Source organism: Pongo pygmaeus, chromosome 5 (genome assembly GCF_028885625.2).
Source record: "Pongo pygmaeus isolate AG05252 chromosome 5, NHGRI_mPonPyg2-v2.0_pri, whole genome shotgun sequence".
Classification (NCBI taxonomy): Eukaryota; Metazoa; Chordata; class Mammalia; order Primates; family Hominidae; genus Pongo; species Pongo pygmaeus.
This window is the reverse complement of record NC_072378.2, coordinates 41,015,406-41,032,779: the sequence shown is the minus strand read 5'-3', so window position 1 is coordinate 41,032,779 and position 17,374 is coordinate 41,015,406. Positions and strand designations below refer to the sequence as shown.

Below are 17,374 nucleotides of genomic sequence, written 5' to 3'. Positions count from 1 at the left end.
TGGGGTGTAACAGCCTTTTCTTCAGGCCCAGGCTTTTCCTGCCCCAAGAAGCCAGTCACAGGGTGCTCCTGTAGTAGGTCGAGTGTAACAGTCCATTATTGGGGGCAGCTTTGACCTGGTTTCCGGGCCCTTTTCCGCAGGCATTGTGTTAATGACCGACTTCCCTGGAAACCTCAGTCTTGTGCATCCCAGGTTGTCAGCCCTACCTTCACTCCTGGCTGCTCATTTGCATTCAGCTCCTCAAAACTTCTTGCATCTTGGCTTCTGAGTTCTCTGGTCTAGCCTATCAACACAGTGTACCCCTACCCAATGAGTCAGCTTCAGCTGTGGGGCTCCAGGTCCTTTATCTTGTGTCCATCCTTGTCCATAGCTGCATATGACAGGCCTTGTCACAGACAGGCCTTTTGAGTCTCCCCAGGTGCCTCACAGTTATCAGCACCCATCAGTGAGTGCCTGAAGGCACTGCCAGAAATTCAGTGGCCACCTGCATCTCCTTTCATGGGCCTGGAAATGGGGCAAGTGTGGAGCTGCAGATGTGGAAGTAGACTCCACAGGAGATCTGTCATACCAGCTTAATTTTGCATTACTGTCTGCCTGTGAGCAATGTGAGAAAGTTGATTTAGAATTTCCTTGCCTGAAGAAAGAAGTAGAATAACCTAATAAACTCTGAGATTATTCCATGAACACTGTGAAAGGATATTAAGAATTTCAATCTATAAATGAAATTTTTGATAACCATCACTATTGCCATCCCCATCACTGTGATGGCCACAAATTCTATTACCACCATCCCCACCATCACTCCCACTGCCACCACAACCACCAGCAATGGCATCACCATCACCAATGTCACCATCATCCTTAACGCACCCCCCCATCACTATCACTGCCACTATTAAAGTGATCACTACCGCTATGGCCACTGTCACTGAAATCAATGCTAAAAACACCATCAATCTCAACATCTTACACATCATCTAATGCCCTCCTTACCCTTCTGGAAGGCTCTGGCTGGGCCAAAGACTACAGGATGAGAGCAACATAGGGGCTGCCACTGGAGACAGTCATACTGACACAGGGAGTATAGCAGCAGAGAAGCAACGTGAAATCAGGACTGAAAGGAACAGACAGGGGCTGTCTCCTTTGCACAGGACATGTCTTTTTTTTTTTGAGATGGCGTTTCACTCTTGTTGCCTAGGCTGGAGTGCAATGGCGCGATCTTGGCTCACTGCAACCTCCACCTCCCAGGTTCAAGTGATTCTCCTGCCTCAGCCTCCTGAGTTGCTGGGATTACAGGCGCCCGCCACCACTCCTGGCTAATTTTTGTATTTTTAGTAGAGATGGGGTTTTGCCATATTGGCCAGGCTGCTCTCGAACTCCTGACCTCAGATGATCCACCCGCCTCAGCCTCCCAAAGTGTTGGGATTACCGGTGTGAGCCTCCTGCCTGGCCCTAGGACATGTCTTTGAGTGGTAAGAGCAGTGAATACAGAGGTGGGAGGGTAATACATCACTGAGAAGGGAGCAGACCTCATGCTTGGTATTGGTGGAGGAACACCTGGAGCTACACAGGGAATCAGAGTAGCTGGGAGGCAGGAGATAAAAGGTAAGTTTTATTGGCTTTTGTCCTTCCTTTGAACAGTGCACTAGTAGCCCAATTTCCCTGGGCAGGGAAACAATAGGGTGGTGAGGAAGAGAAAAGCAGCCCCTGACGTCCACGAGCTGGCCATGGCATTCTCTTGTTGAACATAAACAATTTCATAGTAAAACATCAACATCAGACAAAGCCACCTGTGACAAGAATGGATCAAGGCAGAAACAAATCTATTCCATAAGCATGTCTGAATACAGGCAAAACATGAACATTGTCTAAACCGTGAAATACCAACCGGCCCCTCCTCCAGCTAATGTGAGTGACTGCCGCCTCTCTACCAATTGCAGTGTCAGCCTCACCCTAGTCTGTCTTCCCCACAGATAAAACTTATTGAGATACCCAATCACAGACTTGTCCCTGCTTTCTGACAGCACTCAATCCAGGGCAGACGTCTGCTTTCTTGGACTCTTCCCAAGTCAGCTAACCAAAGCCAGATCCTATAATAGCTTCTTCCTAGCTCTAGCCTCTTACTGAGATGTCTCACGAGTCTCCATTTTTCATGTTCTGAATGCATCAAGTAATACACCCAACTTGTCTAACTATAGGTTCCTGGGGGGCTTTGGCTGTAAGGCATTGACAGAGGTGCAGGAAGGTGTTACCTCTGGTGTATCAGGAATGGTTAATGTTACCCCAGAGGTGTCTCTCTCTCCCGGGAAGACATATGGGGTGACCAGAGTATGGTGCAGCTAGGCAGCCTCAGCACCTGTTTTACAGCCCAGCTTCTCTAGCTGGTCACCCTGCTAAGGGAACAAGCCTGTGGAGGACCCAGGCTTTTTCTCAAGTGCCAGTCGGCAGTGGGGCATAAAATCTCCCTGAACTGCTTGTTGAAATGCAGAATCCTGGACCTCACTCCTGGAGATCTCAAGACAAAAGCCTTGATGTCTACTATTATAACAAGCTCCTCTGGTGGTGCTTATGTTTGAAAACCACAGATTGAGGGGCTTGCCACTCTGAGGGCCTTCACGGTCACCATTTACTCAAGACTAGGGTTGGCAGAGCTGGACTCTAAATGCTTTCCAGAGATAAATTAAAAACATCCCTCACCCTGGAAGCCATATGTCTATGGGCTCAGAGTCCTAGGGTGTCTCCCTTTATTCTGGAAAGATCCATAGGGTCAGGTCCCTCCCAGCCCCCCTAGTTGGGTCTATACCTTCTTCCAGAGATCACGGCACAGAGCTGCCCAGTAACATTCGAGGTAAAGGCGCCTGCCTCCAGCAAGATGTTTCTCAAAAGTGACCCACATTCCGTATCTTGAACTGAGTGAAAATGTTAATCAATAGATCTATTGCCCTGGCCCTTGGGCCTTTGGGCTGCACATACAGGGAATGCAAACTGATTACAGCATTTAAACACACACACACACACACACACAACTGCTCCCATAGGGAGGCAGAGCAGACAGTTCTCTTATACCCAAAGCCTTGCACAACCTGTCTGTCCTCATCCTCATAGCTTCTCATCCTACCCCGTCCTTACTAACTTGGTCCTCCTTGATGAGGATAGTACTAGCCCAGGGAGATCTTGGGGTCAGGCCATTTACTCTGGGGACATATTTGCCAGTCCCACCCAAGGGTTAGACTCTATGGAGCTTCAGCCTTGTGAGACCCCTCAGCCCCCTTTTGACTGCTTCTCCATCTTTACCCATCTTCAGCCATCTGGAGCCCTGGTCACAAGGCTGCAGCTTAGAGTTGGTACTGGAATGGGTTAAGACTTTTGGACTGTTGGGATGGTGGTAAATGTATTTTGCATGTGACATGAATTTGGGGGTTCCAGAGGGTAGAACACTGAGCTAGATTACATCCCCCCAAAATTCATATGCTGAAGCCCTAACCCCCAGTACCTCAGAATGTCACTAGACTAGCAAATAGGGTCCTTAGAGAGGTGATTAAGTTAAACTGAGGCTGTTAGTGTGAGGCCTAATCCAATTTGATTTCCTTATAAGAAGAGGAGCTTAAGAGGACACGGAGAGATACCAGGAGCACATGTGCACAGTGAGACAACCCTGTGAAGAAGCAGTGAGAGGGTGGCATCTGTAAGCCAAGGAGAGAGGCCTCAGAGGGAATCAGCCCTGCTGGCACCTTGGTCTTGAACTTTCAGCCTCCAGAACTGTAAGAAAATAAATTTCTGTTTTTTAAACAGAAAACTATCTCCCTATAGCATTTTGTTATTCCTGCCTGAGAACACTAATACAACCTTCTTCCTGTTTGATTTCTCTTCACCTTTTTCTGTCCTCAGAAACTTGGGGTCCACATCACATCCCTGCAGCTCATCTTTGGGGGTGTAGAAGCTACTTCACCACAGATGTGAGGGCTTGGTGGGACAACCTCATACATATTTGCATTTCATACACATTTGCTGGCCCCTTGCAAGTGGTGCCCAACACTCATGCTCATGGTTGACTGGTAGATGCTGGCATGAGCCCAGATACCATGAAGAAGGACAAGTGATCTACTGGTGGTGACACTTCATGGACACTCTTAGCCTTTATTTTTAACTTGACTTTAATTCATGGTCCTAAAACCACTGAGCACCTCAGTTTGTTAAAGTAGAGCATGGGGATATGAAAGCCAAGATGGCTATCTGTTACTCAGATATTTCAAGCTTGCATCTGGAGAAGATGAATGTGGACACTTGCAGGTGGGGCTTTCCATGTGCCTGTGCTTGGGTGAAGGTGCCAATACAACTCTTTCACTTATCCCACCTGCCTCTGGCCCCAGACGGGAAAAGCACATGCACCTTGGATGGTGGAATATAAGGATGAGTGAGATTATTGAGTCTGTGGTGACCCTTGAATGATTTACCTAATGGAGAGAGAGGGATTCTAATGGCAAGAGGTCTTGGTCTTAGGGCTCCCTAGGTTGAAGGCTGTGGGTACTTCTGCCCTATCCGAGGCTTGATAAAGCTGCTGTGGGAATCTTAGTACTGTTAGAAGGACAGATCCCTACTCTATCCCCTCGTTTACACTGCTGGCCTCAGGCAACTTCTTCACTCCTCTGAGCCTCAGTTTCTTCATCTCAGTTTCTTACCATCACACATGGTAACTGATGAAAGTTAGTGGATGCACATAGCAGGTCTTTGATAAATAGTAGTTGGTGAGGTCCTTAAACTATCCTGTGTAAGCAATAAATGACCCACTCCCATCATTCCCACACTGAGGCGGGGGTGGGCCTGAGCCCGGCCTGGGAGCAGAACTACAGCATGTCAGGAACCACTCTCTCTCCCCAGGCTAGCAGATCTGGATGGTGGTTCCAGTTTGGTACCCTGCAGTTTGCTGAGCCCTGCAGTTTTGACAGGTAGCCCTGGGAACCCAGCAGCTCCACGTGGAAGGAGCCTAATTAATCACTGTAGTAATGGTTCCGGCAGCCCCACCACACTGGGCCATGTGTCCTTCTGCAGCTGCTCACTCACCTCCGTCTGCCAGAAAGCTCATGTGCACTCACCCCACAACCCCGCCCCCCAGGCAGCTCGACTGGGGTCAAACCAGACCAGGAAAGGAATACTTGAATGCCTCTGACTTCTAGAGATATGGATGCCCCTATGCCCCCTCCTATTGGGCCTGCCTCCCTCGGCTCTTTGCTTGTGAGCTAAGAGCTCTTCTTCCCCAGATAAAAACCCAAATGCAAGCAGGTATCGCACACACAACACAGTGAGGGCTGTGGAAGAGCACTGGATGTGGAGTTGAGAGACCATGGCCGGAGAGTCTGTGCTACCCTTACTGGCTGTGTGCACTTGGTAAGCCTCTCCACCTAAGTCTCAGTTTCCTTACCTGTGAAATGGGGAAAGTAAGACCCATCCTGACTAGCATGTAGGACAGAAGCAAAAGCTTCTGCTTCATAGATGCAAACTGCTTTAGGAGCCATATCAAACAATCAATAACTGGAGCTTTCACTGCATTTCATAGAGACCCCTCCCTGCATGATGGATAGAGATGGGGTACCCTCTGGCTCCTTTCTGTGGACCTTTCTGAGAAGTACATCACCTCAGCTGTGCCCACATTCTCTTGTGGATGAGCCCCAGGGGGATCCTGCGGATGTGGAGGTAGGGTCTGGAGGGCAGGGCTGCCTGGTTTCATTGTGAGAACACAATGTGTGTCTGCGTCCCATCAGGGAAGACAGGACACTCCTAGCCTCAGGGTAGGTTCCCATGATTCACAGCATCTGAATCACTTCTCACACCCCATCCCAGTCTGACGGGAGCCCTCTCAGCAGAGCCAATTTTGAGGGCAAAGAGACCCACAGACACCTGGAGATCCTGCTCTAGCCGTGGGACCTTCCAGTTTGGTTGGAGAGTATGGCCCAGCCTCTGAACCTTCCAGCCCAGGTGGGGAGGCTCCAGGTGCAGCGTGAACCCTCACATCAGTCCAGTGAACAAAGCACCTGGAGATACCTACCAGGCGGTGAGAGCAAATGGACCTTTAGGGGCAGAGCGGCTGCCTGGAAGAGGGTCTGTTCTTAGCCTGGCTTGGCCTCTTGTCAACTTACCCCAGGAGCCCCTCTGGAGGAAACCTGATCTCACACCCCTTCCTGAGCCATAGGTATAAACAGAGGCTTGCTCCCTGAATTTGAGTTGCTCAAGATCAAGGGGCACCGATCGCCCTGTGTGCTCAGCAGAAGGCACTGCCTGCTTCTCTGATTCAATTTATCTTTGAGGATACTTCTTTCCTCCCCGGATCGTTTTTCCAACCTCTCTAGAGCCAGTCTCAGCTCTTCCTTTTGTGAAATGGAGGGAGATTATTTGGTCTCCCTTTGTCCTGAGAACCAAAACTTTAAGGACAAATAATGATCAATAAAATACAACCTCTATCAAGGAAAGGTACTGGGAAACTGAATAAATCTCTCCTTTTAATAGGGATAGTTGACACAAACAGCACTTACCATCTGCCAGGATTTGTCCTAAAAGCTTTTCATCTATTAACTCACATCAGCCGTATGAGTTAGATACTCTTAATATCCCCATTTTATAGAAGGGGAAGTTGAGGCACAGAAAAGACTAGCCTGAAGTCCCACGATTAATAAGTAGTAAGACTGAGATTCAAACCCAGACAGGCTGACTCCAGAATCTGGGCTCTTGACCTCCAGGCTACTCCACCTCTAGCAGCTGAGGCTGTGTTCTGACATGGCTGTTTCTGTCTCCATCTCCCATGCTAGACTGTGCAGGGACCCAGCGTATTCCTCTTTGTCCTCCTAGCCCCAGGCATAGTTCCTGAACATATTTGCAACATAAATAAATAAATGGGAGGCATAGTGACAGCTGCCACTGAAAAGGCATATTATCTGGGTCTAATCCAGGGGATCCTGGATGCCTGGTGGTGAGAAGATAGCAGGAAAGGCCCCACTGGGGGTGTATTTGCTCTCTCAACACTGTGGTTGGACACGTTCTGCATTGGAGTCATGAGACATCTGCAGGATTCACCTGAGATCCAACGACATTTTTGTGCCTTTAAAACCTTTCCCACCTGCTCCTCTCCCTCCTCTACCCTCCCTCCCACTGCAGGAACGTCCATTGCAGCCACATCTTTATGGTCCAGTGAGGCTGTCTGTGACACTCAGCACCCCCACCCACCATCAGCCACTGAGTATTCTGAGACCCATTTTAATTTCTATTGTTATGGTCGCTGGTATTATTTCTAATCCTCGAACCTTATTTTTTCCCTGGGGGAAAAGTTGTTTTACATGCTGAGGCTGGAAAGCTAAGTGTTCTGGAAGGAATTGGAAATAATCATGAGAACAAGCAGGTGGTGGTATATGAGGCTCGCAGTAGGTGGATGAGGAAAAGACCCCTCTCCCCTGAGAAATGGTCCTGTTCCCAAAGACCCTGGTGGGGTGTGAGGCTTAGAGAATGGGGTGTCTGCAGGCTGGGGAAACAGTGGAGGAGACAGATGGGGAGGGTGGAGTTGGGGCAGGAAGGCCCTCCACTGGGGCTTGCTAGAGAAACGTCTCTGCAGGTTGTGGGAGAAGGGGGATAAATATCACTGTGGTGTGTGTCGGTGGGGGAGACGGGCAGGCCTGCAGTATAAGATACAATGAGTTAAAAGAATCATTCACTGAGTAAAGAGAAATATCAGGAATCAAATTGCAGGGACGATTTCAAGCAATCATAAAGGGTTTTTCAAATATATTCACTGCTAAGAGCTACAGATGTCAGGAGGGAAAATTTGTTCACTTACCAATAATAGTCGCGGAGGCTGGGGGAGCAGGATGCAGACGTGGAAAGTACTTAGCCAGCTTCCCCACCTCCTTCTCTCCTGGGATGCTTGGGTGTAGGGGAGGAGGGCTGAGTTCTGGATGGGGAAATGGCTCCTCCATTCACCAAAAAGGGTGGGGGAAATGGGTATGACTTGCCGCTGGGGAGTGGGATGGTCAGGGCAGGCTGAACTGGAGGGAGGAAAAGCTTGGAGGGGAGACAGAAGGACACTGTGGCCCCAACAGCCCAGCCCCAGCATGACTCCCTCTTCTTCGCCAACCCATCCACAGGTTATGTGACTTAAGGACAGGCACCATGCTTGGCATTGCGTAGGAGTCTTGTTGTTGTCATGGAGAATTTATTGATGATTTGTGATGAGCAGAGCACTCTGCCAGGTGTATGACAGACTGGAGACCCTCAGAAATCTGGTACCTGCCCTGGGCTTGCAACCTAATTAGGGCAATGAAAGCAGCATCCCAAGGGAAGTGAGAAAAATCTTCAGCACGATGCTGGGAGATGTGGAGACATTGTGATGGGAGATGAACATCATCAGTGGCCACCTCAGGAAGCCCAGTCAGGAAAACCTTCAGGGACACTCAGATATTAGCCCTGTCTATATAATTTCTGCCAAAATGCCGCCTCTTCCTTTCAGGGGCCCACCTGGTGCAACAGGAAGTATTAACCATTGCACAGGCTCTACCTTCACCTGCCAGGGCAAAGTCTAGGACAATCATATCATCTAAAATGACCCTGGGCAATGAGTTGAAGCTGACCTGAATGACTCTGAGGGCAGAAGCAGTGTTATTTATCAGAGACTTTACTAAAGTCAGGGACAAATTTAATCCTACCTTATCTAATATAGTCCTCATACCAATTCCCCAAATGAGCCTCAATCCCCACAGGATGATGTGAAAAGGATCGGGGGCCATCTGCAGTGGGTTAGGTTACAGGAAAGAAACCCAAGCTTGGGGAATCCGAATCTTGCGTGGCAGATAATAAGCATGCCTCCCCTTTGCTTCAGAAGAGACGATGGTTTATAAACTGGATAGTAAGTACGTCCACCTTCTGCTGCAAAGGGAAATACTATCTCTAGCTTTCAAGGATGTTTTTGTAGCAAACATCCTGCAAAGGATAAATCAGAATGAGATGTGCAGAATTTCAAAAGGCCATGGATAATTTTCCCCCAACATTAACAAACTCTGCAGTGCACTTATTTATTATGCTTATTGTTTATGTCTATCGTTCTCTGCTGGAATGGATGCTCCATGAGGGCCAGGATTGATGCTTCTTTTGTTCACTGATGTATCATCAATAACTAGAACACTGCCTGGCATATAGTAGGTGCTCAAAAAGTATTTGTTGAATGATTGCACGAGGAAGAAGAAAGCCCCTGCTTGGAGTCTCGCCACCAAAGAAGTTCCATTAAGGAATCCACAGCATGCTGTGGGAAGAAGGAATCTTGATGCTAAAAAAGTAACCTTTTCCTGTGTGCCTTGAGTTGGCATATGCCACATCTCTTCTGTGTGCTCTCCTATCTCTCTGCTGATGCCAACTATCAGTGCTCATGAGGCAGGGAAGTTTCCCAGGAAAGAGTTGGCTGGTTTTGACTTTGTTTCTGCAGCAGGCCACCTGTGTGTATCATCAGTCCACATGTGTGCATCACCAGGCAACAGGTGTGTATCACTAGGCAACATGTGTTTGTCACCAGGCAACATGCATGCATCATCAGGTTCCAGGCATCTCTCCTGGGCCTCTCCCCTCTCCCCTGCCTTTCTCAGGCTGGTAATTAAAAGTATCAAAGCAAAGTAGGGCTGTCTCATTACATGTCCTGTTTATGTGACTCTAATGTACTTAGAGATGATTTGAAGGGCTAGGAAATCAGCAGCAGAAGTTCCTTCACCTCCAGCCTGAAGCTGGCAACCCTGAGACAGGGACATCAGGACTGGGGTATGAATTAGTTTTAACATAAACCAATAATGCATTCAGGTAGGTGAGGAATTAAAAATAACAGAGATGCTGCACTTTTCTCTTATTAATTAGCTGTTCTAGTTAACTTTGCTGCTTGTAGAGACAAATCATGGGTCCTAATAGCGGGACAATTTCCTCCTGATCTCTGTGGCACTGGAATGTGGCACCGTGCCTCGTTCAGCCCCTGTGGCCCAGCAGAGACCATGTGCAGTGGGGCTGCATCCTGGGGGGAGGCTTCTACAGCCACTTAGGAAGTTACCTCTGGGCTCTCTCGAAGCATAGAAGCGGTCCACAGAGGGGAGGGAAGGACAGGGGTTGGAACCAGCTGGCTCAGAACCCCTCATATGGGAGTGTTTGGTGATTTGACTCCTAAGGAGAGGAAGCTGGGAGGGGAAGGTGAGGTTTTGTGACTGTGCCAGCCACCTGGAGCTCATCACATATGGCCCTGAGCTTTCGGTATTTCATTCATTCATTCATTGGACAAATATTTATTTAGCCTCTTTTAGGTACTAGGTGCTTTGCTAGCAGCAGGGATATCAAAACAAAGAAGAATGACAACTTATGACCTCTATGAGAACAAACTCCTAGCCAGGTACTGGAATAGAGCTGCTCTCACCATGAGGTGGAGGCCTCTGTCCCTATCACAGGCATTTTGGAGGTTAAGGTCCAGAAGAGGGAGGCAGATGGGCTGTATTCACCAAAATATGCAGGTTTCTGCCCACATACTCCCACCACAGCCTGGATTTGGACACAGTAGGACTTTTTTTTTTTTTTTTTTTTTTTTAATTTGAGGATAACAGAAAAACTGTCTTTTTCCGGGTAAGTTTTTCTACACAAACTTGCAAAGAAGTTTGATGCACTGGGCCACGGACTCAGGAAATTCAACTCTCGCTTCTGCTCTGCTGCAGACTTGCTGCATGGCCTAGGACAAATCTCTGCCCAGTCCCAGACATGGCTTTGGTTCACTTGTAAATTCTGCGTTTCCAGGATGCTGTCTGTCCTCCACCTTCCTTTTCTCTTCAGATAGAATTCCTTCCGGGAGAACACTCCCATTCCGTGGCTGTGCCAGAGAGTGAGACTCAGGATGGTTCCAGAAGGTATGTAAAGGAGGCCAGGCTCCCCATAGCTCATGCAGAGAAGGCAGGAAAGAAGGGCTCTCCAGGGGGCTGTGGGGTTCCCAGGAAACTGAGTATGGACGACAGGAACAACTGTCCCAGGAACTCAAACTCAGGGCCAGCAGGGGCCAGGCAGGAATGTAGAATGAAGTGGGCTCAGGACAGACTGTTGAACAGAAAGATCCATGCCCCAGCTGAAAGGGGCAGGTGCTATTCAGCTTCTTCCAGGTTTTCTGGACTGAAATTGGAGGCCCAAGTGTGTCAGATCTTCCATCATTTTAGAAGTCATAATTCAAATTTTTATGTTTAAAAAATTCTGTTCATTTTAAAATGCTGGGCTTGAATTTAAAATATTTAAATGTTACTGTGTAGGCAAACAAAATATACCTGGGGACTAGATTTAGTCCATGAATATGTCAACTAGAATTAGGTTTACCCTATAGTAATGGAAAACAAACAAATGAGCAAAATAGCTGTGGCTTAAATAAGATAGAAGTTTATTTCTCTCTCACTTCTAAGAAATCCAGAAGGATTCAATTCTAGACTGCTAAAGTGTTACGGTGGCATTCAAGCTCCATCTATCTTGTTCCTCCACCATCCATGAACTCTATTTTCAACATTACCTCATCATCCAAGATGGTGGCTGGAGCCCCATCCATTATGTCTACCTTCTATCTAGCAAGTCAAGGGAAAGGAAGAAGAAGAGCATGCTCTCTTTCTTTTAAAGACATTTTCCAGAAGTTGCACACTTTATTTCTACTCACATCCCATTGACCAAAACTTGATCACAAAGTTCATACCTAGTTGCAAAGAAGGCCAGGAAAGGTGGATTGATTGATTTATTTATTTATTTATTTATTTATTTATTTATTTTGAGATGGAATCTTGCTCTGTCGCCTAGGCTGGAGTGCAATGGTGCTATCTCGGCTCACTGCAACCTCCAGCTCCCAGGTTCAAGAGATTCTTCTGCCTCAGCCTTCTGAGTGGCTGGGATTACAGGTGCCCGCCACCACGCCCAGCTAATTTTTTTTTTTTTTTTGTATTTTTAGTAGAGATGGGATTTCACTATGTTGGCCAGGCTGGTCTTGAACTCCTGACCTCAGGTGATCCACCCACCTCGGCCTCCCAAAGTGCTGGGATTACAGGTGTGAGCCACTGTGCCCAGCCTTGAAAAATGGTCTTTATTTTGAATTTACGTTGATCATGTATCCAATTAAGGAGCAAAAGTATTAGAACAATGGGAAAGGGGGAGAGTGAATTTTAAGTGATACTAATAGTTTCGGCCCCGGTTTGCCTTCAATTTGAGACCTCGCTGACCCAGTCTGTTCTTCATGGTAGGGGCAGGAAAGGGGGTGTGGTATCTGTGCACTTGGAGACTGCCTAGTGAAAGGGGCAGGGCTGCTTTGGAGAAAGGTCTGCTCTCTTGTAGCGGACTCAGGTAGGACTGGCTCTGCTGAAATAATTCAATTTCCCTGGAAGCATGGCTCAAGGAGACCCTTTAGGTTTATTTATTCTTCAATGTTTTACAGGAAGAGAAGTTTTTTTTTTTTTTCCCAACAAGTATCTCCCAGTCACTGATAGTTAATATTCAGACAGTGCCACAGCATCCTCAGTCACACATTGGCAGAGCAGGGATGACACCTCAATCCAGTCCCTGCACCAGCATAGGGGCTCCAGAGAAAGGTGAGTGCCACTGCCTTATCTCCACCATAGAATGGGAGGGTAGAGAAATTTCTATTTCAGTTAGAGTGATTTAGGTAAAAAATCAAGATGTCTAAACTGAGTCATGAAAGAAATAGAACCAGCCACTAGAAGAGAGGGTGACATTTCTTTTACTTGTGAAGATGAGGCTCTGCGAGCTACCTGTCTGGAACAAGGTCTTGTATGCATCCAGAAAACATGCACTGTGTGCTAGTTATCAGATTCAGCCTGGGATGGGGTAGGGGGCACCAAGAGGAATGAGACATGTGTCATGTCCCTGGGTGACTCACCAAGAAAACTGGAACCCAGGAGGGAAGCACATGCCCCTCTAAGCTGTACCAGGAATCCCTTTACTTTCTGAGCCTGGTACAAAAAGTACCATCTAGGCCTCCCTGTCCTTGGTGTCCAATTGGGAAGCTTGGCAGGAAATCAAAGGGCAGGGGAGACAGCGGTGGGGGTATTTCTTCCCAGCTCCCTCCCTGCTTCAGCTGAGCATCTTTGGCAGTGGCTGGCCCTAGGCTCTTCTTCCTGACTCTATATCCCAATGCCTCCAGCAATGCTATTTCCCCCTTCTCTTTTCCCTCTGGACATAGGTGTAGTAACCACTTCCTGTTGTTGCCAGTACCTGGATACTTCACTCTTCCTTACTAATTCTCTTAATCCTGCCCATCCCTCCGTAAATTTCTTCATTAATGTCTCTTCATTTGAAACAAAGAAAGGCAGAAAAATGGAGAAGAAATACCTAAAATTTGATCCTTCTCTGGAAATGAGTGGTAGCTATTTCTGCCTTCCCCATAGCTGTCATAGAAAGACTATGATGAAAACTACTTGTCCACAACCTGCTCCTTGTTATGTATCAATCATCACCACAGAGAATCTTCATCATTGCTTATATCATCATCATCATCTTCACCATCACATCATCATTATAACCATCATCATTGTCATTTTCACCATCACCATCAACATTACCATCATCATCATTGTCATCTTCACCATCACTGTAACCATCATTATTACTATCATCATCTTCACCATCGCCATCACTATAATTATTACCATCATCTTCACCATCACCATCATCATCATCTTCACCATCACCATCACTACAACTATCATCATTGTCATCTTCACCATCACCATCACTATTGCCATCATCATCATCTTCACCATCATCATCACTATCATTACCACCATCATTATTATAATCTTTACCATCACTATTACCGTCATTATTACCATCATCATCTTCACCATCATCATCACCATCACAATTACCATCATCATCATCTTCACCATCACCATCAGTATAATTATTACCATCATCATCGTCTTCTTCACCATCACCATCGTCATCACTATAACCGTCATCATTGTCATCTTCACCATCACCATCACTATTACCATCATCACGATCTTCACCATCATCATCACTATCATTATTACCAGCATCATCATTATCATCTTTACCATCACTATCACCATCATTACCATTGTCATCTTCACTGTCATCATCAGCATCACTATTACCATCATCATCATCATCTTCACCATCACCATCACCATAATTATTACAGTCATCATCACCATCATCATCATTGTCACTGTGGAGACTATTATCACCATTGCAACCACTTTTTACAGCGTCATCACTATCTTCATTATTACCAAAAACTACACAAGCATTTTTGCAAAAGGCTCAACAGAGAGAGTGACCCTGCCCCTGTCTGTGGGACAACTTGGCATCGATGATTATAACACATAATCTTTGCTAAGCATTTACCGCATGCCAGGTGCTGTTCTAATCACTTTACCTATATTAACCCTTTTAATCCTTGAACAATCCATTATGTAGGGACTGTCATTATTTTAATTTTACAGATAAAGAAACGAAGGCACTGATAGGAAGACCCTGAGAGAACAGCATGGAATGAATGAATTATCATAGCGAAAATGCCAACCATGTCTGAGCTGCTGGTGAGTGTACTAGTCTGGAAGGTGAGGGGAGTTCCCTCCCACCCAGAACAGGGCTAAGGGGAGGTGTCAGTTAATATCTCCATTAACTGGTCCACAATGATTTGGAGAGCTTTGCTGTCCTGACACACCTTCAGGGCCCAGACTCTGCACAAGGGCCTAAGAGCAGGCTCTCCCCTGTGATGAGTTCAGCTTCCCAGGCTCACCCACCCTAACATGTCTCTGTTCCCAAAGGGAGAAGATGGCCCCCGGCCCAGGCCTAGAGTACACGGGTAAACAACTGATATTTTCCCAAGTCGTTGAGTTGGATTATTCTAGTTCTTCCTGGAAATACAAGCCTGCACATCCTTCTTCCAGGCAGCTTCCCTCACCCTCCAGACACGGTGGGCTCTCTTCTTGTGCTCTTCTGCAGCTCCTTTTACAGTTCTTGTGTAAAATACTTAATGCACTTGTGATCACCTGTTTAAACTGTGTCTTTTCACTTCAAACTGTCACCCCAAGAGAGCAAGATCTAGGCCTCTGATTCATGCCATGGTCCAGTATCATGCCTGCAACATGTAGCTGCTGAATGAATGAACAATGAAAATCCTGATTGCTCTCTGATACTACTACTACAGGTCTCAGCATCTTCCAGACTCTCAGCTTTCCCCTCTGAAAAATGGAAATAATACTCCAAATTTTTCTATGAATATTAAAAAAACAAATTCTTCCTACTGGGTTAGTATATAGCTATGCAAGTTATTTTATTGTTGTAACAGCTCTTTGAGACTTCCATGGAATGCGGACTTGTCTCCAGCTTAGAGTGAGAGAGTGGAAATACTAAGTTAGTAAGTGCCTTATAAAGAACTCTGGTCCCTTCCTAGCAACTTATGGCTCCCAGCCTCAAAGACCTGTGTAAAGGTCCATATGACCCTCCTTTCTACCTGCCACAGAAGTGCAGAAGCTCCTAGGGTCCAAGTAGGAGTAGGAGGAAATGAAGGAAAACATGGGGTTCTGGCATCTCCCTGAGGGGTGAGTGTGAATTTGCTCTTCCTTACCGAGCTCCCATCATGACTCGCCCATCCTTCAGAAACCCAGTGGGTCTTCCACCTATTTGAACCGACCCTCCTGTAGGGACATTTCTCAACATCCCTGGGCTGTGGGACTGGGTTCTAATCCTGACTCAGCTATACATTCCATGCAGGGAATGTGTCTCCAACATGTCACTGATGACCATGCCAGGATTACCATGGCCATAGTATGATGGAGAAGATGAGGTCTGGAGAGATAAAACATTCTCTTAGTTTTGGCAGGGCTAGGAGTAAAACTCCATCACCTGACTCCAATCCAAGTCCCTTTCCAGTATATTAGAGCTAAAATCTTGGTAGGAAAGTTTTAGAGGGGTCGATGTATGAAAGTTTTTCTTCATTAAATTATTTAAAACTTTCCAACAAAAAGAATTAGTAGACACAATCTCCATAGTCCAACACTAGGTATGAAAACCAAGTTTAATGCGTTCTAATCAGGTAGTTCATGATGAAGTGTCAATCCATTCTGATAGGACCATAGAATCCCTGAAGATAAATGACTCAGAGTCCTCCATCAGACTGGGGCTCCCTGAGTCAGGGCTGTGTCTCCCCTCAGAAGGGGGACCCCCAAGGATGGGGCTGTGTCTTCTCTCAGACTGGGGGGTCCCCAAGGAATGGGCTGTGTCTCCCCTCATACTGGGGCTCCCTGAGGGTGGGGCTGCATCTCCCCTCATACTGGGGCTCCCTGAGGATGGGGCTATATCTCCCCTCAGGCTGGGGTTCCTTGAGGACAAGGCTGTGTCTCCACTAAGACTTGGAGACCTTCTTGGGTACAGCTGTGTCTGTCTAGTGTGGGGGGTATTTCTCAAGGCGAGGTTGTTTTTCCTCACCAGACTGAAGAATTTTCTGACAAAGAGACCACTCCTCTACTTTTAAGTAAAAGCTTCAAAGGGAAACTGAGACTTTCTTGGATGAGCTACATAATTGTACTAAACCTCAGTCTCCTCGTTTATCTATGGAGCATAATGATGTTTAACTTGCAGGATTATTCTGAGCGGCTGTGACTCTAAACATGCAAGTCAGCTCTTTGACACTCCTTCCTTCAGGAGGTAGAGTCTCATTCCCCTTGACTATCCGTTGACCTGTATGGTTTCATCTGATCAAACAAATGTGGCCGGGGTGACGCTGCCTGAGTTCCAAGGCTGGGCAATAAAAGGTGACATGACAGAACTTCCACGTGACCCCTCTCTCTGCCTGTCTCTGTCCCTCTTTCTCTCTGTCTCTGTCTATTTTTGGTCACTTGTTCTTGGAACCCGGATGCCATGCTGTGAGGATGCCAAGGAGTGTGAAAAGGCCACATGTAAATGTTCCCACTATTGGCCCTAATAGAGGTCAGATGGCAGCTGGCATCGACTGTCAGGCCTGTGACTGAGACACTTCTGAGATGATTCCATTTGACTGTCACTAATGAGATACCCTGAGCAAGAACTGCACAGCTAAGTCCAGTCAGTTCTCAGATTTGTGGGAAAAATAAATAATTGTTATTGTTTTGAGCCAGTGGTTTGGAGGTGGTTTGTTAGACAGCAGAAGGTAACTGGAAGAGTATTAAATGAAGTCAGTCACTTTATGCCAAATGCCTAGCACCATGTCTGGCACATTGTCAGTGTGCTAACACATAGCCATTCTGCAGTGCCCTGAGTTCAGAGCTGTGCACAGCCAGGTGGGTGTGCACACACTCTCAGGGATGCCTGACTCACACCTGGTGTTTGAAGA

At 46.9% G+C, this 17,374-nt stretch overlaps 1 protein-coding gene across 1 annotated transcript; it reads left to right on the top strand.

Moving 5' to 3' along the window:
- Window positions 1-13,424: 13,424 nt before the first annotated feature.
- LOC129039408 (uncharacterized) lies at window positions 13,425-15,306 on the top strand. The gene is made up of 4 exons (XM_054493143.2): window positions 13,425-14,413; window positions 14,502-14,597; window positions 14,829-14,977; window positions 15,096-15,306. The coding sequence occupies exon 1, from the start codon at window positions 13,435-13,437 to the stop codon at window positions 14,383-14,385; it is 951 nt and encodes a 316-aa protein (XP_054349118.2). The 5' UTR covers window positions 13,425-13,434; the 3' UTR covers window positions 14,386-14,413; window positions 14,502-14,597; window positions 14,829-14,977; window positions 15,096-15,306.
- Window positions 15,307-17,374: the final 2,068 nt, after the last annotated feature.